General features: G+C 47.9%; 1 protein-coding gene across 4 annotated transcripts; it reads left to right on the top strand.

Moving 5' to 3' along the window:
- The first annotated feature begins 5,964 nt into the window (after positions 1-5,964).
- TLR8 (toll like receptor 8) lies at positions 5,965-22,042 on the top strand. 4 transcript variants are annotated; one of them, XM_019417890.2, is made up of 3 exons: positions 5,999-6,094; positions 18,019-18,079; positions 18,871-22,042. In XM_019417890.2, exon 3 carries the CDS (start codon positions 18,877-18,879, stop codon positions 21,994-21,996), a length of 3,120 nt encoding a protein of 1,039 aa, XP_019273435.1. In that variant the 5' UTR covers positions 5,999-6,094; positions 18,019-18,079; positions 18,871-18,876; the 3' UTR covers positions 21,997-22,042. The 4 variants fall into 4 exon arrangements, with proteins under 4 accessions (XP_019273434.1, XP_019273435.1, XP_019273436.1 ...); XM_019417891.2 differs by lacking the exon at positions 18,019-18,079 and adding an exon at positions 9,417-9,558 and having other exon boundaries at positions 6,003-6,094; XM_019417889.2 differs by lacking the exon at positions 18,019-18,079 and having other exon boundaries at positions 5,965-6,094.
- The last annotated feature ends 321 nt before the right edge of the window (positions 22,043-22,363 follow it).

Genomic DNA, 22,363 nt, shown 5'->3' with positions numbered 1-22,363 from the left:
ACTTTTGCGAGCCTGCTTCGTCCTCTAAGAATGGGTACTGTGATCGCCACCGCAGGTGGACGTGGGCTGCAAATGGGTAGAGCCCCGGATGGGTGCCCGGGATGCCAGGAGAGGAGGGGCCTGGGGACTGAGGACGCGGGGTCGAGGCCCGCGCGAGCAGGGGGCCGGTGGAGCCGGGCAGGGCACCGGGAGCTCCCGACTGAAAGGCCCCGGCAGATCACTGGGTGCTCCCGTGACTTTCAAAAGTGGGGTGAAGGGCGGGCAGGCGGAGAAGGCCTCAGGGTCGGGACTAACTTGGGGCCTCCCTCTGGGGAGTGGGAGCGAGGTCCAGGAGTGCTGAGAGGGGAAGTAGGGAAGAGGCAGGATCTGGATCGCAAAGGAGAGGGTCTACCGGCTGCCGGGCCCAGGCTTCCTAAGGTGGTTGGGGCTGAGATGACTCATTCTGGAAGGTTCCGCGGTGTGCGGGCCCGGCTAGCCGCTGAGCGGGACCGGTGACCGCGCGATCCCCTCCCCCGTAGCATGAGATCCCTCATAACCTGGCTTTGGATTCTTCCACTCAAAACGACTTGGTCGAACGTCACGGGTAATCTTCTGTTTGCCAAATGAGGCGACTTTTTCTAGACCCCGCGATCTTTTCTGCTGCTGAGATATCTGAGAGCGGTCAAAAGCACGATGCTGCAGCCAGAGTCACCTGACTTTTTTAACCACTGTGGGCTTTAGTTCCACATCTATGACGTGAGAACAGCCAGTCCCCTGCCTCAGGGGGTTCCTGGCAGAGGTGAGTCGGGAAACGACAGAGGGCAGCTCTCCCCCGGGCTCAGCCACGGCTCCCGAACCCTTCCTTTCTTCTCCGACTCTCCTCGCTTCTCTCTCCATCCCCTCCTCCCTTTATTCCAGAAACATCTATGGAGCTGCCACTATCCCACAGCCACTGGGTCGGGTGCATGGGGACGCAGTGATAAAGTCCCTGCCCTTGGGGGCTCCCAGTCCCGAGCGGGCACACACGAATCAATGCACAAATGCAAAGAGTTTGATGAAAGGAGAGCAGAGGTGGCTCGGCCCTTCGGGAGTGCGGAGCACGGGCCGCCGGCTCTGTGGGAGGCGGTCTAGACCAGGCCGGCCCACAGGTGAAGTCCAAGCTGAGTCCCGGAGGAGTCTCAGAAGGGAGCCAGGTTTGGGCGGAGGAGTGACATGGGGGCAGAGTGGGACTGGGGAGGGGAGGTGGAAGAGTGGGTCAGAGGCTGGGGCCTTGCCCTTGGGGAGCCGGAAGGGACAGAGCTGGTGGCAACAGTCTTGTTTTTCCACCCAGCCCTCTGTTTTGGATCTGTAGACCTGCCCTTCTCCTCCTTCCCCCTCTTCTTCCCTGCCCCTCCTCCTCCTCCCCCTCCTCCCCCTCCTCCTCCCCTCCCCCTCCTCCTCCCCCCTCCTGCTCCCATCCTCCTCCTCCCCCATTCCCCCTTCCTCCTCCCTCCTTTGCCTGCTCCCCTGTTTCTCATCTTCCCCTTCCACCCTGCCTCCCCTCCTTCCTTCTTCATCACCCTCCTCCTCCCCCTCCTCCTCCCCCTCCTCCTCCCCCTCCTCCTCCACCTGGCTCTGCTGTACACATTGTATGGATGTAACATTTGACTTAACAAATCTCCTATTGATTGACATTTGGCTTTGTCCTAATTTTTAACCTAAATTACAAGTAGTTGTCACAACAAACACCTTTGGAGGGGAAACAACACCTCATGAATGTCCACACCTTGTGCCTTGTGCTTCTCTTTGGAAAAAGGTTTGTTTTGTCTCTCTCCTTCTATCGTTTTAAGCAGGAACATTCACCTTTTATTTTATATATATTTAAAAATTTTTTTTAACGTTTATGTAGTTTTGAGAGAGAGACCGAGTGTGAGCAGAGGAAGGGCAGAGAGAGAGGGAGACACAGAATCCGAAACAGGCTCCAGGTTCACACTGCCCCCCCCCCCCCCAGTGCCCTGGCCCCACAACCCGACCTTGACCCCCCCCCCCCCCGCATCGGTGTGTCCGCCAGCCTCACTCTCTTCTCGGAAGCAGTTCCCTCCGCGCCACTGTGGGGTTTGGGGCAAACCCGGGCAGCTGCGTCAGGCCTTCTTTGCCCCAGAACTCTGCACCGCTCTCGGCTACAGCGTGGTGAGGAAAATTCCAGACACAGCCTCTTCCTACGACTCCAGATGGGCTGTGAGGAGGAGGCTGCCCCTACTCCCGATTGCGAAATCTTACCTGTGGCTTCGGAGCCTCTCCTGAGCTTACCACAGGCCAAGCCTCGTCTGAGACCCAACTGGCCTCCCCCTCTGTCGTGCTGTTCCCTGACCATCCCGTCCTCTTCAGGCTGGGTGAGTGACGCCTGGCCGCCGAAGAGAGAAACCGGATGATGAGGACATGTGAACAGAAGGGGTGTGGAGGAGGGACGCGGAGTTGGTGGGAGCCAGAAAACTCCCCCTCCTGCTCTTGTCAAAACGGTGATGGGAGGCTTGATCCCGTTTGGCTTTTCGCTGTGGGCCTTCGTGAAGGGACGAGTCAAAAGCGTGCACAGCAGGAGCCGAGTGCTGAGTTCTGATGTTCCTCTCTACTGTCACTGCTCTCTTGACCTTTGCCTTCAGTTCCCACGTCCCTGCAAGAAGGTGACCTTGCAGCTCTAAAGTGCTATGGCTTCTTGTGCCGTCTTGGCCCGTTACTTGAGACACTGACTTCAGGAAACACAGGAATGGGTTGCCGATGATGGAAAGACAGGTTTTCACATCATTGGTTTATAACCTGGGACTGTCTCAAGAAGGGAGTCTGCAGGGGACTGCTGAGACCTTGCCTTGCCCCTGCTTGTGCAGTCAGACATTCTGTTGAAAGGGGATAGCCCTATTCATCAGGCTGAAACCAGCTTCCATTTGGTTTAGCTGAGCCACCATGTACAGTTGCACAGGTTGTTCACTGCTCAAGACTAGTTGGCCATATGGGCAGATGAGGCGGTAATCCAGCCCTCCCTCTTCTTACCTAGCTCTGTGCCCTGATCTAGGGCTCTGATAAGCCACAGGGAGAGTGCCTTTAGCTAAATTTTTCGTCCAGAGGGCTGCCATTTTCTTTTTTTTTTTAAGCTCATTTATTTCTTGGAGAGACAGAGTGAGCAGGGGAGGGGAAGAGAAAAAGAGAGAGAGAGAGAGAGAGAGAGAGAATCTCAAGCAGGCTCTGTGCTTGGGCCCAAACCCATGAACTGTGAGATCATGACCTGAGCCAAAATCAAGAGTCAGACACTTAACCGACTGAGCCACCCAGGTGCCTCAAGATATTGTATAGACTACACTTTAAGCTTTTGTTTGAAATGAGAAATAATAGTACAAATGGAGGACGGTGGTTGGGAATGAGCATAACTGGGCAGGTGTAATTACGAGTGTGAATACCGCGTGCTCTGGAAGGGGGGGCCAAGGGAGTAGGGAGTCGGGAGTCAGGGAGGAAGGAGGAGTCAGGAAAAAGCTATGGAACTGTTGGGAACAGGTGTGGGAGGACCGTGAGATGGGCAGTGGCTGCTACCTGCGACGCAGTCCTGTGGCCCTTCCTGCCTGTGTCTGCGCCGACCGGGAAGGGCCGCCTGCTTGGGGCCGCCACGGGAAGCTTCACCGGGACTCCCAGACGCGGCCACGGCACCCATGCGCTCAGGGTCTCCGCGCCTCGATGCCCAACCAGGATGGGCTCACATCAGATCCGGCCTTTGTGTAGAGGAATCCTCTTGTGCATTTCTTCATCCGAATCCCTTGCTGAAGACGTGTTCCTTTTACGTGACTCCTTCCACGGTAGGCTTTTCTAGATCTCGTGTTGATTTTCTTTGGTTGGTTGGTTGGTTTTTGCCAAACAACGGATGCCTGGTACCTGGTGCTGTCCTAGGTCTTGAGCCTTCTGTAGGGTTCCACGGTGTTTCTGTATGTGGCACTTTGCTGTGGCCTTGACATGGCAGAGCCATCCGCTGCCCTGCGAACGCTCTGGTGCTCGCTGACAACAGAGGAGAAGGTCACGGCCAGCAGCCTGAGAGTGGTTCTCCTGGCCTACTGTGGACAACAGCCCAGAGGTGAGCGAAGTCCACGACGAGGGAGTCCTGATCATACTCTCTCTACTCGGTGAGTGTTTACTCTGGGCCGGGTACTGTTCTCAGGGCTCCACAAGCGTGACTTAATCTTCAAAGCCACCGTATGAGGAAGTTGCTGTTATTTTTATCCCCTTTTGAGAGATGGGAAAACCGAGGCTCAGAGACGCTCATCTGGGGTGTGTACGTTGCCTGACTGGCGTGCTTAATGGCAGATCGTCTCCATTTTGAAATAAAGACCTGTGTCAGCATGTGCGGCAAGGGGAAGAACAAGAAGGTGGTGGCCAAGACTTTGTACCCTCACGGGGCAGGGCAGGGAGAGCAGGCCTGGCCGCCGAGGGCCAGTTTGGGGGCTCGGGCGGAGGGCCGGAGCCTCTGGCCACTTTCCACGTGGGACTAAACTTCTGGTTCGCGGTGACCGTCCTGCCCTGGTGTCGATTTCGTTTTCATCTTTCATGGTTACTGGTTGTGCGGACAAACCTGTAAGGACTAGACCCACCCAGGCGCCCCGCTTTCCGAGATCCCAGTTGGTCTGTCATTCACTGACATTTCGTGGCCCGGAAGCCAGGGCATGTGTGTGTCTGGCTTTTCTAGAAAGGCAGACCCGCTCTTCAGCCTGAAGTTCAGCCCACTACGAGTAGTCATGTGCTCTTACTTTTTAAAACTTGATTTCTGAGCAAATGGTTCCTGATCTCTGGGCTCACTATCATGAAGGCTTCTGGGAAGGCCTTGAATCGCCAGATGGAGAGGTTAGACAAGGAAGGGACAGCAAAGAGGGGACAGAATAAAAGTGTGTGTGTGTGTGTGTGTGTGTGTAAATGTCACCCCCTCCCCACCCTGCTCCCAGTGTGGTTTCTTCCAATTCAAGGAGTATAGGCCATGATAAAGCACCCTACCCCATTCCAAATGGTTCTCTTGGCCAAGGAGTCAGCAAATGTTTTCTGTGAGGTAAAGATTTCAGGCTTTGCGGGTCAAGAGGCACGTTGAAGGGGCGCGTGGGTGGCTCAGTCGGTTGAGCGTCCGACTTCAGCTCAGGTCACGATCTCGCAGTCCGTAAGTTCAGCCCCGCGTCGGGCTCTGGGCTGATGGCTCGGAGCCTGGAGCCTGCTTCCGATTCTGTGTCTCCCTCTCTCTCTGCCCCTCCCCCTTTCATGCTCTGTCTCTCTCTGTCTCAAAAATAAATAAACGTAAAAAAAAAAAATTAATAAAACAAACAAAAAAACCCTTCTGAGGCCTTCGGAGAGCCCCAAATCCAATTCACTTATCAATCTGATAAAGACCACTATACGCTCCAGTTAGACGGAATGTTCTCATCCCCTGAAAGAATACCATTCTTTTCATTATTAGACCTACAGGACAAAGAAGTGCCCCCAATTATTATATTTGGAATTTTAACAATTAAATAATCGTGCAGTTTGGTTTTCTCTTATTATGTAAGTACCTACATAATGTCTTCAATGTGCCTCCTTTTAATTTTTTTTTTTTTTTACATTTATTTATTTATGTGCCCAGTGGCGACCAAGGTGCAGGGACACCTGGGTGGGGTGGGCACCTTGCTGTGTGCTGTCTTGGAAGTGTATAGAACGAACATGAAGCAATGCAAGTGTTATTTGACCAAGAGTCACATAACAAGAGATGAGTTTGGGCAATCCTAAACCGAATTCCAATCCGGACCAAAGTTTACAAAAACGCACTCAAGTTTTCTAAGTCAAAGAAAAAATTTGTACCAGTTATGTAAATCATTTTACGAATGACTTTTCCACCCTGAATTTCAGTTTTGAAATTTTAAAGCACAGTCAATAAATGATTTGGCAACAGTTAAGAAATCGCAAGTTCCCTTCTTCCCACATCAACTTCTGCAAACCACGTGAGAGGTTCCGCTGATGGTAAAGCGGCCAAGTTCGGGAAGTTGGTCAGTTTCTTTCCCCAGAGTGTGCCTACTGCACACAGGGTACCGTCCGCCGTGCTGCAGGTGACGGAATGAGAAATTAAGACGACGACAGAACAGCGGTAAGCCACTTCCACTCTTTTGGCAAGTGTTTCCAACAAAATACATGGTTTCTGACTCCGGAATGTGGTTCGGTGGCGAATGGCGTGAACCGAGAAAAGCGATGAATGGGGCCGAGAGGTATAAAAAAGGTGAAGAATCGAAACAATTCTAAAGGTAGGCAATGTGGCCTGATAGGCGGTCAATCTCGAAAATCAAATGCAGGGGTCTTATTAATTTGCACAGGACAACAAGCATGTTCCAAGTTCGGAGTTGACGATCACTCTCTGGTCCTGCCAGAAACGATGTCCTCTTCTAGAACTGAAGGGTTGGAAGTCAAGTGGGTGGAGAAGTGTTTTTCCTTTGCTACCTCCGCAGAGAAGGGCAAGCTGTGTGATCTCACATGCATGAGTCACTTCGTAGGGCCTAGGCAAAGCCTGGAATTAATATACTCCTAGAAGCTTAGTGTTCAAAATCGCTTGCTACTTTGCTTGTTCAGTATGTTGAAGCAAACACGTTTACCACTTCTACGACTGTGTTCTACTGTATTCTACAGCGTTTAGATCTAACAAAAATCAGTTTTTGTTATTGTTGAGAACTGTCAGATTGAAAATCAGACTTTACAGTTTGAAGAAGTGATGCGTTTTCTTCTTTTTTTAAGTTTATTTATTTATTTTTGAGAGAGAGAGAACAAGCTGGGCAGGGGCAGAGAGAGAGAGAGGGAGACACAGAATCCGAAGCAGGCTCCAGGCTCTCAGCTGTCACGGCAGAGCCTGACGCGGGGCTCGAACCCACGAACGGCGAGATCATGACCTGAGCCAAAGCCCGATGCTTAGCCCACTGAGCCACCCAGGCGCCCCAGTGATGTGTTTTCTAAAAAAAAAAAAAAAAAAAAAAAAAAATGCAATGAGATTTAAGAGCAGTTGAAAAGTCTGACTTCAAGAGAAGCTCATCCAAAATTTACCTTCAGTTGTTTCCATGCTCATTTAGTGGTTATTACAGTTCTTGGAGGTTTTGTTTTTTTGTTTATTTTTTTTGGCAACCATTTAGCGTATATTTACGTGTTTGAAGTTAATTTTCTTTATTTTTTTTAAAGTTTTTATTTTGATTCCAGTTAGTTAACATGCAGTTCCATACATTACCCGGTGCTCATCACAAGTGGACTCCTCAATCCCCATCACCTATTTCCCCCAGCCCCCCCCCCCACCTCCCCTCTGGTGACCATCAGTGTGTTCTCTGTAGTTTAGAGTCTATTTCTTGGCTTATCTCTCTGTTTCTCTCCCCCCCCACCCCGCCTTTGCTCATATGTTTGCTCTCTTAAACTTCATACGCGTGAAATCATATATTTGTTTCTCTCTGACTTCTTTCACTTAGCATCATGCCCTCTCGATCCATACATGCCGTTACAAACGGCAAGCTTTCATTCTTTTTTATGGCCGTGTGAAGTTAATTTTTAAATCCACGTAATGCCCATTTTAAGCTTATTTATTTATTTATTTTGAGAGAGAGAGCACGAGCATGAGCAGGGGAGGAGAGAGAGAGAGAGAGAGAGAGGGAGAGAGGGAGAGAGAGAGAGTCCCAAGCAGACTGTACTGCCAGCACGGAGCCTGACGGGGGGCTCGAACTCACGAACCATGAGATCATGACCTGATCCGAAATCAAGAGTCAGACGCTCAATTGACTGAGCCACCCAGGTGCCCCGCATTTAATGCCCCTTTTAGATCTTGAAAGTAAATTAAGTCTGTACCGAAATTTTATGGTGCTTTATAAGATGACTACAGTGGCCGACACAGCCAGTGATCGATATAGAAATGCAAACGAAGTTATCCAACTGCTACCTGGCATCTGTAAGCCACCGTGGTAGCCGCCACCAATATAATTGTATTATAAGAAAGTGAAAATAGGGGCGCCTGGGTGGCCCAGTCGGTTAGGCGTCTGACTTCAGCTCAGGTCACGATCTCGCTGCTCGTGGGCTGGAGCCCCGTGTCGGGCTCTCTGAGGTCAGCGCGGAGCCTGCTTCGGTTCCTGTCTCCCTCTCTCTCTGCCCCTCCCCAGCTCGTGCTTTCTCTCTCAAAAATAAATAAAAACATACAAAAAATTAACAACAACAAAGAAAGTGAAAATAGAATAGTAATAAAATCAGACTAAGCTTGTTCAAATGCCCTGCCTCCCTCCCATGGGTGAAGGGTATCTCAGCAGGTGCCCAAGAGGAGAGCCACGGCCTTGCGGCAGCACCGGATGGCTCTTTGGTCCTTTCCTTCAAGAGCACAGTCCTTTTTCAGAGGGCGAGGAGGCCCCAGGAAGACCTGAAGCGTATTCATCAGTCCCTCGGTTTGATTTCAGAAAGCAATAGCAAAGCTCCAAGTACGCCTGACCTGAAAAGCCGAGGCTGTGGCTCAGGGGGAGGGCAGGGGAGGCCTCTCGTTCTCCCCTGGTGGCCCCCTCTCATCCTGTCCTGTACGAATCCTAAAATCTGCACGGCGTGTGTGAGGGGGAGGCAGGCAGGTGGCAAACCCAGGCTCAGGGGGGATCGAGGCGAGTGTCGAGGGGGAGGATGTTGCTCCTCACGGGTGGTCTGTGAAACTCAGTTGGCTATTACTTGTGAGCGTGTCTTAGGGTCACCTCCACAGTCCGTGGAGGGGGCCTTCATTCCCACGGAATGTCTGGAGTTCAGCTGAGTTACTCAGCGGAGCTGAGGAATTTGTTACGTTTTAAACTCTGATCTCTAGTTTATGCCTATTCGGGGCTATAAACGCAAAGTAAATCTGAATGTACAGCCTGTTGGTTGTGGATCAACCTTAGCAAGTAGAGGCTGTGTTGACTTCTCGGACGGTTACACGTAGCTCCTGGTGGGTGCACGCGTCTACCATCAGTGGGTTCCAGTTGTTCTCTGGATACAGAGACGCTGAAAGAGCCCGGGGGCACTGCCACTTTGCAGAAAGGCAAGGCGGATGATCCACCCCAGGCGTTTGGATCCTGAAGGTTCCAGGTATGGCTCTGAGGTCTCTGCTGATAATTGAAACCAGATCCTTGCCGACCAGCTGCTTGCCGCCAGCCCTACCGATTGGCTAACTACTCGGGGATCTCTAGGCTCAGTTTCAGCTCTGCCACCTACCGTTGGCGTGATCTTGGGTAAATTAGCCTCTCTGGGCCTCGGGCTCCCCATCTGTAAAATGGAGGCTTCAGACAGCACCCGCCGCTCCGAGTTTTATGAGGACGAAATACAAAAATGTGTGACTCACACGGGTCCCGGTGGTTGCTTCGTGACAAAGCACTTCACAGGCGCTCCCGACTGTATTTCCAGGGATTCACATAGCGTGTGATTTTTCATATTTGTATGCACAGGAAATCAGGACCCGTCTCTTCACTGATATGTGCATCTCATGTGGCTGTGACTTCTTTTGGCTTCCAACGCTGTTGGTGAACCCATCAGATCTGGGATGGATCAAATGAAACATCTTTTGATTGCTTGTCAGTTTCATCGAAGGTGACAAGCCCTATCTGCCAACCATTTCTTTACTCACTTGCATAATGTCTCCGTGGGCAACAGAGTCCCCTGCAGATGAATCAGAACCCACGAAAAATTAGAAATCTGTCCCGTTTGGCACAAATTCGGTTCTGGTTGAATCCCACATCGTCCCTACACAGCTAAGCGATTCAACGGGGGGGATTGATCATGTTTTATAATCAATAGGTTCTCTGGACACTTGAGCACTAGGGGATATCAGCAGGTCCCATCCTGAGAAAGGGGCACAGCTCTGGAGATGGTCTGAGGCAAAGGAAGCCTCTGAAGAGGGAGACGGGGGGCGGGGGAGGCATCATTGCAAAATGGCCCTTTGCAGCCTAGGAAGGGGATGTGGAAAAATAAAAGGCTGTTGGTTCCAGGACAGCAGCTTTAGCGCCCTTCCCCAACCCTCGCACACTATTTTCGCCCTAGGTTTAGCATCACCCGGCGGGGACACTCCCTTTGCACCCAGCACGTTCTCTTGCTGTCCTGCCTACAGGGGGCTGGGTCCCTGGGGGTGGCCCCTCACCTCTGCCTGCCTCTCCTCAGCCAAGGCAGACTTTTCTGAGCCGTCCCGCACACCGCACTGGTCTTCTAAAACTGCGCTTTTGGTGTCCATTGGGGTCCAAGCGGAGAAGGAAGGTTTGAGGGGGGGCCTGAGATGGGTTTGTTTTCATTGCGGGATTCGGTTCCTTCGGAGCGCGAAGGAGAGAACTGGCCCGTGGACCCAACCAAAGAACTGATCATGCACGGAAAAGAGAAAAGCGGTTGTGAAATAGTGGCTTCCTCGGTAGCTGTATTTGGCGGGGAAGGGGAAGTGAAGCAGGCGTGTGTGTGTGTGTGTGTGTGTGTGTGTGTGTGTGTGTGTAATTCACGTGCTTTCTGTAACAGGCCCTGGCTTGTTCTAAGCGTTCCAAGGCAGCACCCAGTTAGCAATCCAGACCGCGCAGACCCAGTCACCTTCAGCGGGGCGTCTCTCGGTTCTGGAGGCCAGAAGTCCAAAATCAAGGTGTTATCGGCACGATTGGTTCCTTCCTGGGGGGGTCAGAGGGAGAAGTCCCAGGCAGGTGTGTCCCCAGCTCCCCCAGCCCTGGGTCCGAGCCCCAGGACAACATCATAGACAACCAGGGCTGACTTCTTTTTAGAGACCTTGTCTTGTCTTTTCAGAACGCACGGGGCCTCGGCCCGGTGAAACTTTAAAGAGAGGTTTTGTTTTCTTTAAAATCGGGAAAATAACAGAATCCAGCCTAGCTTATGTTTGTCTTTATACCAATGCGGTCATAAAATACCATTTTTTAATGATTTTTTTGACTGGAGGAAGGGGCCCCCAAGGGCCAAAGTGCTTTGGGCCCATGAAAATCGTCACTTGGCCCCGTTGACAAGCACACTCTGCTTTCCGACTTAGCAGATATGCCAAGGAAACTTCAGGAATTGCCAATGTGTCCCCAGTGAAGGAGATTTAAGTATTGATCCACAATCCCTGATCTGAAACCTGTGGGCCAGCATGGTGTCAGAGTTCAGAATGCGTATTTTAGCAAGACAGTGCATAGATGATACATTACAAAACCCTTCTGAAGGGCCCAGGTCACGTGCATGGCTATTTCTGCCCTGAAACAAGAATGGTCCCGCTAAGTAGATAGATAGAGATTATAGGAGCCTTACGTCAGTTCCGGTCAGGTTTTGCTACCGAATAAGTTACAAAAAACCAAACGAAGTCTTCCGGTGCTCAGATTTTTTTTAGGATTTCAGACTCGCAGAGTGGGGGACTGAGAATCTGGGCAAGAGAGGACCTGCACTGAGAAAATAAACCAGGGGCGCCTGGGTGGTTCCGTCAGTTGAGCGTCTGATTTTGGCTCAGATCATGATCTCAAAGCTCGTGGGTTCGAGCCCCCATCGGGCTCTGTGCTGACAGCTCAGAGCCTGGAGCCTGCTTGGGATCCTGCGTCTCCCTCTCTCTCTCTGCCCCTCCCCTGCTCATGCTCTGTGTCTCTCTCCTTCAAAAGTAAATAAACTTTAAAAAAAAAAAAAAGGAAAGGAAAGAAACCATAAACCACTGACTTGGGTGCCAGAAGGCACGATTCTATCAATCCCTATGTCTGATTTTTTTTTTCCTTTGTCCTTGTGTCGATAGCTCTCATGGTAGGTGATTCCCTTAGGTGATTGGTACCGGCTATTATTTCATACTCACGGCTGGGGCACCACATAGCTGACTGGCAGCTCCAGGTTCAAGGACGGGGCTTCCCAACAGATGCATCTCAGCCCAAGATGAACGCCTGTGAGTCGCTTTTGGTCAGAACATGCCAGTATGATCATAGATGTTTTCTGTGGTGCAAGGCTGAGACCAGGGTGAGTAGAATGAGACACACGTTTGGATGCAAAATTTAAGGAGGAGAGGAGATCGAAAAGCTCAGTAATGAAGATACGTAATATTTTAAGGTTCTATTTAAAAAGTCAAACTGGCCGACTCCAGCCTGCAGACCAGTTGCCTGTGTTATGAATAAAGTTTTATCGGCACCAGGGCTGGGATCAGGGTGAGGCGAGCACAGGGCGCCTCGCGAATGCAGGCTTGCGTTCTGCCCTTATGTCAAGTGTTGACTATTTAGCCCACCCGGGATTTTAAGTTGTGAAACCCCCGTTCGTCTTGATGACTAAGTTTTGGGGTGCCCCCATTAATTTCGCACCCACAGCCCAGCTGCAGTGCTTGTCCATTTTCCCAGGGGGACGCCCCCGTCCCCTGTTGGGGTGCTGTCCGAGTCCGCAGGGCCGGGGAAGCAGGGGATGGGGCTCCCTGCTCTAGATGCGGGCTGTCCTTTCTCCTTGGCGGTTCACCCCTGCCTTCACTTGTGCCCAGAGTCTCGAACCCGGGGCTCCGGATTCAACCTTTTGAGTCAGTGTCAGGGAGGGAGGACTGGGCCGGAGGGGGGTGGGGTGGACAGCAGAAGTGTCCTTTCTTCTCTCTGCCTCAGGTTCGCTTTTATTTGCATAGTTGCACTTTCTATCTTACTTGCACGATTACCCCCCTTTCCCCTCAATCGTATCTGCAGAGTTGCCATTTCTCTTCTGCAGGGCGGGATGGTGTGTTGCTCGTTGGCGACACCTTAATGAGGCGAATTCTCCCTGGCGCCCTTCTCATTCCATCTGGGATCCGGTTCCCTCTGAAGTTCTTCGGAAGCACGACTCTGGGTACCCCAAGACGGGGGTGTGGCCAAGAAGAGGGGGGGCGGGTCTCGAGGGTCTCCTCAGCTCCAGCTGGACGAGTGAGCTCAGGTTCACTCTGTCCGCCCTTGCCCAGTGGCCTGCCCACGGGCCTCAGCCCAGCACCCCGGGGAGATGATGGGCCTTCGCCGTCCGTTCGCCTCTCCCGTGGATGGGGAGGCTTGGCCGGTTGGGGATTTGTCCTCAGCTCCTGGGCTGGCTGGCTGCTCACCACTTCCCGCTCTCCCGCCCCAAGTGCGTCTCTTCCGATTGAGGTTATGTGGAACCTATCAACTCCCTGTTCTTCCCTCAGGACCCTTGGAAGGGTGGGGTTAGGAATCTCAAGCTCCTCGCTCACAAATCCCCCGAATATTCTGATCCTTTCTATGGCCCAGCTTTCTGGGAGGCCTTTTTCACCCCGAAAAGAATGATGCATTTCAAAAAGCTTGCCTCCTCATCTTCAGTGCCTCCTAGAGGCTTTTCAGCTCACTTGTTCCTTGTATGAGGGAGACCCTAGCACCTGGAATTAGACGCAGAGGCCTTAACTTGAGGCCGCACGGGTCAGCCCTGGCCGCCGGGCCTGCCCAAGTAACCACCGAAAAATGCCTCTCCTCCCATCGTGCTAAGGGAAGAGTCTACCCTCTGTTCCTCGTGGGCCGCATGTAAACATTAATTTTGAAATTTTTGTGAATTTATCATGAAAAAATGACAGCAGAAACCTGACAGGCACTGCCTCAGCCAGGTGCTGCTCGTGTGTGCCTTTGGTGTGATGGGACCAGAGTGGCACGTGGCTTGTGTGGTCTTCGTCCCCAAGACCCATCGCCCCAGTTGCATCAGGAGAGAAACAACAAATTCCAATGGAGGGACAGTCTGCATAACCGTCCCGTTGCTTGTTTTTATTGGCCTCCATAGTAACTCCCACCATCTATCGCACTCTCAGTTACCGCGGTGAGGGTCTATCGTTAGGACCTGCTTCTACGAATTGCTGAGTTTACATTGATTGACACTTTTGATAACTATCACAAATTTCTTTCTGTCTTAGAGGTGGCACTAATTTAGATTCCTACCAGCAAAATATGAGAGCACCTGTTTCTCCACATCCTCATCTACACAGTAGAATTGGCAAAAAATGGTATGTCAGGGTACGTTTTTGAGTGAAGTCGAATATCTCTTCCTATCCTTATGAGCTGTTTGTGTTTCTTTTTTCTGTGAGCTGTCTTTGAATATATCTTCGTCCATTTTTCTGTTGGGTTATTTGTCTTCTCACTTATGCATGAAATGCCTATGTATCAAATATCTTACTTCCTTCTCTGTGATATAAACTGCAAACATTTCCTCCCAATTTACTGTTTCGCTTTTGGCATTGTTCACCAGGGTTTCTGTGAGGCGAAACTCTAATTTGCGTGTGGTTGGATCGGTCAGTTTTTTTCCCTTTTTTGGCCTCTGTTCTCTTTTTTGTTGTTCTGGAGTAGATAGCGCAATTGGACAATGAAAATACATTCGACTGTATAAAGGGTGTTAGGAAATTAATCATTATTTGCAGATAGGTTAATTGCTTACCCAAGAAAGTCACATGGGGAAACAACTATTCGAAATAATCAGAGAACTTAGTATAGTGATCTGGCATAAAATTAAGATATAGAAATCAGTAGTGCTAATGGATACCAGCAAGGACCTATTCAAAGGTAAAACAAAGTGATCCATTCACAAAAGGAGAATAATGAGTAGGACTTGCCCTATCGGCTACTAACATCCCCTCAAACTGTCATTCTTTTTTTTTTTATTATTAAAATTTTTTTTTAACGTTTATTTATTTTTGAGACAGAGAGAGACAGCATGAATGGGGGAGGGTCAGAGAGAGGGAGACACAGAATCCGAAACAGGCTCCAGGCTCTGAGCTGTCAGCACAGAGCCCGACACGGGGCTCGAACTCACGGACCGCGAGATCATGACCTGAGCCGAAGTCAGCCGCCCAACTGACTGAGCCACCTAGGCGCCCCTCAAACTGTCATTCTTAAAAACATGTGGTTCTAGCACATCAGTGATGACCAGATGGATGAAGCAGAGAGTCTAGAGATAGATCCAAATATGCAGGAAAGTTAATATATGATAAAAGGAACATATCAAGTTGGTGAGAACAGCAGTATTCAACACACGATGTTGCACCTCAATGAAACAAAAAAGCAACCAACTGAACGGGAGAAGGTATTTGCAAAAGGGTATGTTCAATAAAGGGATGATATCCAAAATATATAAAGGACTTACGCAACTCAACACCAAAAAATAAAATAAAATAAATAATTTGATTAAAAATGGGCAGAGGACCTGAATAGACATTTTCCCAAAGAAGACATCTGGATGGCCGACATCACTCATCATCAGGGCGATGCAAATCAAAGCTGCCATGAGATATCACTTCACATCTGTCAAAGTGGCTAAAATAAAACACACACACACACACACACGAAAAAAACACGTTGATGGGGATGCGGAAAACAGGGAACCCTCATGCACTGTTGGTGGGGATGTAAATTGGTGCAACCTATGTGAAAAATAGTAATGAGGTTTCTCAGAAAATGAAAAATAGAAATGCTATGTGATCCAGGAATTTCACTACTGGGTCTCAACCCAAAGAAAATGAAAACACTAATTTAAAAAAAAAATACACCTCTATGTGCATTACAGCATTATTTCTAATAGCCGAGATGAGGAAGCAACCCGTGTCCATTGATAGATGAGTGGATAAAGAAGATGATGTCGTGTACACCCACAGCAAAAAAAAAAAGAAAAGAAAAGAAAAAGAATGACCTCTTGCCATTTGCGACAACATGGATGGACCTAGTGGGTATTATGCTAAATGAAATAAGTCAAAGACAAATTTCACATATATGTGGAATCTAAGAAACAGAACAAACCAACAAATAAAAGAAACAGACCCATAAATACAGAGAACAAACTAGCAGTTGCCAGAGGAGAGGGTGGAGGTTGGGGCATGAACAAAAGGAGCAAAGGGAAGTGGGAGCTACAGGCTTCCAGTTAATAACTGATGAGAAGGAAAGGTACCGCGTGGGGAATAGTCACTGGTAGCGTCATAGTGCTACATGGTGACAGATGGTGGCTACCTTGTGGCGAGCACATACCGTATAGAATTGTGGAATGACTATGCTGTATGCCTGAAACTAATGTGACATTGTGTGTCAACTATACTCAATGAAAGTAAATAAATAAGTAAATACAAAAATGATGTTGGGGCAACCAGATCTCCATGTAGAAAAAAATAATGTGGGTTTTTCCCTCACGTTTTATGATAAAACAATCCCAGTAGGATAAGATATCTCCATGTGAGAAAATGAAACCATAAAACTACTAAAAGAAAAGATGAGAACATTGTTGATAGAACCTGAAGTGTAGAATATCCTTTATGGCGTTCACTTCCCTGGATGATCTGATTCATACATGCGTACTTGTACAAGCTCATACGGGGCTATACTTGCCACAACTCCCAAGTTCATCCTTCGATGAGAACTCTCCTCTGAGCCAAAGGGGCATATATGTAACTGCCTCCTGGACATCACTGGGAGATCACAAACTCAAATTTAACATGTCAAATTAATATTATTAGAGGCTTCCAACAGTACCCATTTATTAGCTCAAATTTCTGTAGGTTAAGATGTGGCTGGACTCTGATCTCCAGGCTCTAAATAAGGATCCATTTCTAAGTTCATTCTGGTTGTCAGTCTGTTTTAGTTCTCTGTGGCTGTAGGATGGGGGAGAGGGCCTTTCCTTGCCAACTGTCAGCAGAGAACCACTCTCAGCTTCTAAAGCCTGCCTGCATTCCTCGTTGGTGGCCCCCTCTGCTTTTAAGTCAGCAATAGTGTGTCAAATATTCTCCAGCTTGTACTCTCTCTGATTCTCCTTTCTGCTGCTAGCCAGAGAAAACTACGCTTTTAAAAGGCACATGAGAGGGGTGCCTGGGTGGCTCAGTCGGTTGAGCGTCCAACTTCAGCTCAGGTCATGATCTCACAGTCTGTGGGTTTGAGCCCCATGTGGGGCTCTGTGCTAACAGCTCAGAGCCTGGAGCCTGCTTCGGATTCTGTGTCTCCCTCTCTCTCTGCCCCTCCCCTGATCATGCTCTGTCTCTCTCTGTCTCAAAAATAAATAAAAACATTAAAAAAGAATTTTTTTTAAAGGCACATGCAATTAAATTAGGCCCATCTAGATGATCTCCCTTTTGCCACATGACATAGCATAATTACAGCAGTAATACGAGGGGGCAAAGGTGAGAGGGGACATCTTGAAATCCTGCTGACGAAACCAGATAAAGCAGGGATTTCTTCTGGTAAAAGTAGAACATTAGCCAGCAGCACCTGGATAGTGCTGTATTTGGAAAATAGCCAAAAGTAACTGCAAATGCCCTGGGAGTCCTGTTTCACTCTACTGTTCATCTCATAAGGAGCTGGCTCTTCCCCGACTTCTGTAAACTGGCAACGATGATTGATCCTCTGAATAATCACCATCCACATAAAAATCTTTCATGGCAGAATAAGGGTGTGGCAGTGACTGTTCATTAACCCTAAATTTTAGAAGAATTCAAAAAGGGAGCTCTTACCTGGCTTAACTCACAATAAGGGCATGAGTTGGGCGTTAACGAAAAATGTAATTTTGCGAAGGTTGGTCTCCATACTCCGTGAAATAAGATTTGGAGGGTTCTTTTGATCACAGCCCTCATCAGACCAATCACATGAATCTGTTTATTGCATTGTATAATTACCAAAAGCAAGATACCCAGCCCTCTAGTAAGAGAGAGTTGCAGAAAGTGAGGCAGTCTACTAAGTGTTCCAGAGGATGTCTTCCCTACCGAAGTTTACAATGTTAGCCAACGAATAGCCATTAATGCCAATGTTCATATGATAAGGAACATATGAGTTCTAGTAGCCAGTCCACAACATTTTTTTTTTTGAGTGCTGTCTGCATGTGAGGTACTGTTCTGGCACGAAGACTTCAGAATGAGATTGCGTAGCATGATGGCTACTGGTTAAAACATGATGTTGGAATCAGAATGACTGGAATCCAGCTCTATGACATGTCGTCCTTCTGCAAGACACTGAAGTCTCTGAGTTCATTTCTTCATCCACAAAATGTGGATAATATAGGACCTATCTCGTTGTGTTGGGACGAGCATTAATGTGGATAAGAAAATGTTTATGGTTAGCACAATACCTGACACTTTGTTCTGCTTATCAACAGAAGGTGTCCACTTTCTTGTCATGCGGGGACATAAGAGATCTTGATACGTGCCACCAGAGAGGTATGGAAAAATTGCAGGAAATGCCAGTAAGAGATATGGTTGTGTAGAGAGATGGCTGTGGAGATAAGGTAGAGGTGACTCTAGCTTGGAGATCTTAGGTGATACCATAATGAAACCTGGATCTGAACTCTCCTTGGGATGGGCCAAATTTCCTCAAGAGTTATGCTAATAGGCTGAAGCTATGAATATATAACTTGCTGTGCTACAGCTCTAGCATGAACCATAGCTATGGGCCAGCATCAGACGTCTTATGCTGATGGGGCATCTTGATGAATGCCTCCGCAAAAGCTTCCCAGGCTTTCTCATCATCGTCATCTCAGATAGCTTCTTCTCCAACTTCTTTTAGCACCGTGAAGCTGAATGCAGTGAGCCATTCATATTGTTCTGAACTTGGGGGCTCCTGGGTGGCTCAGTTGGTTAAGCGACCGACCTTAGGTTAGGTCATGATCTCGCGGTTCGTGGGTTCGAGCCCCACGTCAGGCTCTGTGTCAGCTCCGAGCCTGGAGCCTGTTTCGGATTCTGTGTCTCCTTCTTCTCTCCATCCCTCCCCTGCTCATGCTCTCTCTCTCTCTCTCTCTCTCTCTCTCTCTCAAAAAGTGAATAAACATCAAAAGAAGAAAATTTTAAAAAAATATTCTGAACCTGACTTCATGCAATTTGCTTAGTTGTTAAGGAAACTCACACTTGAAAACACATGCACAGTGTGATGAAACACTGTTAATTTCATCATAAAATGCCTGGTAACATCATAAAATCTCTAACATTGTGCCTCCACTTTTGATTTTCCCTAGGAAAACATGACCCTTCAGTCTTTGCTTCTGACCTGCCTTTTCCTGCTGACCTCTGATTCCCATGAGTTCTTCACTAAAGCAAATTATTCTAGAAGCTATCCTTGCGACGAGAAAAGACAAAATGGCTCTATTATTGCACAGTGCAATGACCGTCGACTGCGAGAAGTTCCCCAAACAGTGAGCAAATATGTGACAGCACTAGACCTGTCTTATAATTTCATCACGCACATAACAAACGAATCATTTCAAGGGCTGCAAAATCTTACTAGAATAAATCTAAACCACAATGCCAATCAACAGCACCTGAATGAAAACCCTGATATAAACAGAAGTGGCATGAATATTACAGATGGGGCATTCCTCAACCTACAAAATCTAAACCAGCTACTGCTTGAAGACAACCAGTTAGACCAAATACCTGCTGGTTTGCCAGGGTCTTTGAGGGAACTTAGTCTAATTCAAAACAACATAATTTGGGTGGCTAAAAAGAATACTTCTGGACTTACGAATCTGGAAAGACTCTATTTGAGCTGGAACTGCTATTTTGGCAATAATTGTAATAACAAAACTTTCGACATAGAAGATGGGACGTTTGAAAGTCTTACAAATTTGAAGGTGCTGTCACTGTCTTTTAATAAACTTGTCCATGTGCCACCTAAACTGCCAAACTCCCTAACAGAACTTTACCTTAGCAATGCCAAGATTAAAGTCATCAGTCAGGAAGACTTCAAGGGATTGACAAATTTAAGAGTGCTAGATTTAAGCGGGAACTGTCCAAGGTGTTTCAACGCGCCATTTCCCTGTACACCTTGTGAAGGAGGCTCTTCAATTCAGATCCATCCTCTTGCTTTCCAAACCCTGACGGAACTTCGCTACCTAAACCTCTCTAGCACTTCCCTCCAGAAGATTCCTGCAATGTGGTTTCAAAGTATGCATAATCTGAAGGTGCTACATCTGGAATTCAACTACTTAGTTGACGAAATAGCCTCTGGGGAATTTTTAACGAAACTGCCCTCCTTAGAAATTCTTGACCTATCTTACAACTATGTAAAGGCGAAATATCCAAGATATATTAACATTTCTCAAAACTTCTCTCATCTGAAGTTGCTCCAGACATTGCACTTGAGAGGCTATGTGTTCCAGGAACTTAGAGCAGAAGATTTCCAGCCCCTCATGAGTCTCTCAAACTTAAAGACTATCAACTTGGGCATTAACTTTATTAAGCAAATTAATTTTACCCTTTTCCAAAATTTCTCCAACCTGAGCATCATTTACTTGTCAGAAAACAGAATATCACCCTTGGTAAATGATTTCAAGCAAAACGATATGAGTGGTTCCTCTTTTCAAAGTCATATCCGTAGGCTACGCTCAGCAGATACTGAGTTTGACCCACATTCAAATTTTTATCATAACACCAACCCTTTAATAAAGCCACAGTGTACAGTTTATGGCAAAGCCTTAGATTTAAGCCTGAACAGTATTTTCTTTATTGGGCGAGAGCAATTCAAAGCTTTTCATGACATTGCCTGCTTAAATCTGTCTTCTAATGGCAACGGCCAAGTGTTACACGGGACTGAATTTTCAGCTGTACCTCACATCAAATATTTGGATTTGACAAACAATAGACTAGACTTTGATGATGATAATGCTCTCAGTGACCTGCCAGAGTTAGAAGTTCTAGATCTCAGCTACAATGCACACTATTTCCGAATAGCAGGGGTAACGCACCGCTTAGGATTTATTCAAAACTTAACACAACTAAAAGTTTTAAACTTGAGCCACAACAGCATTTATACTTTAACGGAGCAAGACCTGAGAAGCATGTCCCTGAAAGAGTTAGTTTTCAGTGGAAACCGCCTTGACATTTTGTGGAACGCCGAAGGTGACAAGTACTGGAAAATTTTTACAAATCTCGGGAATCTGACATGGCTTGATTTGTCCTCAAATAACCTTAGGCACATCCCGAATGAAGCTTTCCTTAACTTGCCCCAGAGCCTCACCAAACTATACATAAATGATAATGTGTTAAATTCCTTTAACTGGACACTACTCCAGCTGTTTCCTCATCTCCAGTTACTCGACTTAAGTGGAAACAGGCTGTCCTCTTTGACCAACAGCCTCTCTAAATTCACGCCTTCTCTTCGCACGCTGCTACTGCGTCGAAACAGGATTTCCCACCTGCCCTCCAACTTTCTTTCTGAAGCCAGCAGTCTGATACACCTCGATTTAAGTTCCAACCTGCTGAAGATGATCAACAAATCCACACTTCAAACTAAGACTGCCACCAACCTAACCATTTTGGAACTAGGTAGGAATCCCTTTGACTGTACCTGTGACATTGGAGATTTTCGAAGATGGATGGATGAAAATCTGGATGTCACCATTCCTAGATTGGCAGATGTCATTTGCTCTAGCCCGGGGGATCAAAGAGGGAAGAGCATCGTGAGTCTAGAGCTAACAACTTGTGTTTCAGACACCATTGCGGCGATATTGTGTTTCTTCACGTTCTTTATCACCATCACGGTTATGTTGGCTGCCCTGGGTCACCATTGGTTTTACTGGGATGTTTGGTTTATCTATCATGTGTGTTTAGCTAAGGTAAAAGGCTACAGGTCTCTTTCCACATCCCAAACTTTCTATGATGCCTACGTTTCTTATGACACCAAAGACGCCTCTGTTACCGACTGGGTGATAAATGAGCTACGCTTCCACCTAGAAGAGAGCGAAGAAAAAAATGTGCTCCTCTGTTTAGAGGAGAGGGACTGGGACCCGGGCTTAGCCATCATTGATAACCTCATCCAGAGCATAAACCAAAGCAAGAAAACAATATTTGTCTTAACCAAAAAATATGCCAAAAACTGGAACTTTAAAACGGCATTCTACTTGGCCTTGCAGAGGCTAATGGATGAGAATATGGATGTGATTATATTTATTCTGCTGGAGCCAGTGCTACAGAATTCTCAGTATCTGAGGCTGCGCCAAAGGATCTGCAAGAGCTCCATCCTTCAATGGCCTGACAACCCCAAGGCGGAAGGCTTGTTTTGGCAAAGTCTGAAGAACGTGGTCTTAACTGAAAATGATTCACGGTATAACAATTTGTATGTTGATTCCATTAAACAATACTAACTGATGTTAAGTCATGGTTCACCAACATAATAAAAATGGAAAGCAATTACCCTCTGTCTTAGGTATTTATTGCTGTGTTACAAATTAATTATCCCAAAACCCAGTGGCTTAAAATAACACAATTTGTGATCTTACCGTCTCTTTGGTCAGGAGTCCAGGCGAGGCTTGGCTGGGTCCCCTGCTCAGCATCTCTCAAAGGCTGTCAGCAAGGTGTCAGTGAGGGACCAGGCCTCTCCCAGGGTTAGGATCCACTTCCAAGCTCAGGCTTACGTGGCTGTTTGCAGGATTCAGTTCCTCCTGTGCTGTCAGTCAAAGGCTGTGCTCCGTCTCTGGCCACGTGGACCTCTCCCACACGGCAGCTTCATCA

This window comes from Panthera pardus, unplaced genomic scaffold (assembly GCF_024362965.1).
Source record: "Panthera pardus isolate Hobbes unplaced genomic scaffold, ASM2436296v1 HiC_scaffold_27, whole genome shotgun sequence".
NCBI classification, from domain to species: Eukaryota; Metazoa; Chordata; class Mammalia; order Carnivora; family Felidae; genus Panthera; species Panthera pardus.
This window is presented reverse-complemented; position numbering and strand designations above follow the sequence as displayed.

Coding starts and splice junctions, on each gene's coding strand:
- TLR8 (XM_019417889.2), top strand. CDS start 18,877: ATGACCCTTCAGTCTTTGCTTCTGACCTGCCTTTTCCTGCTGACCTCT.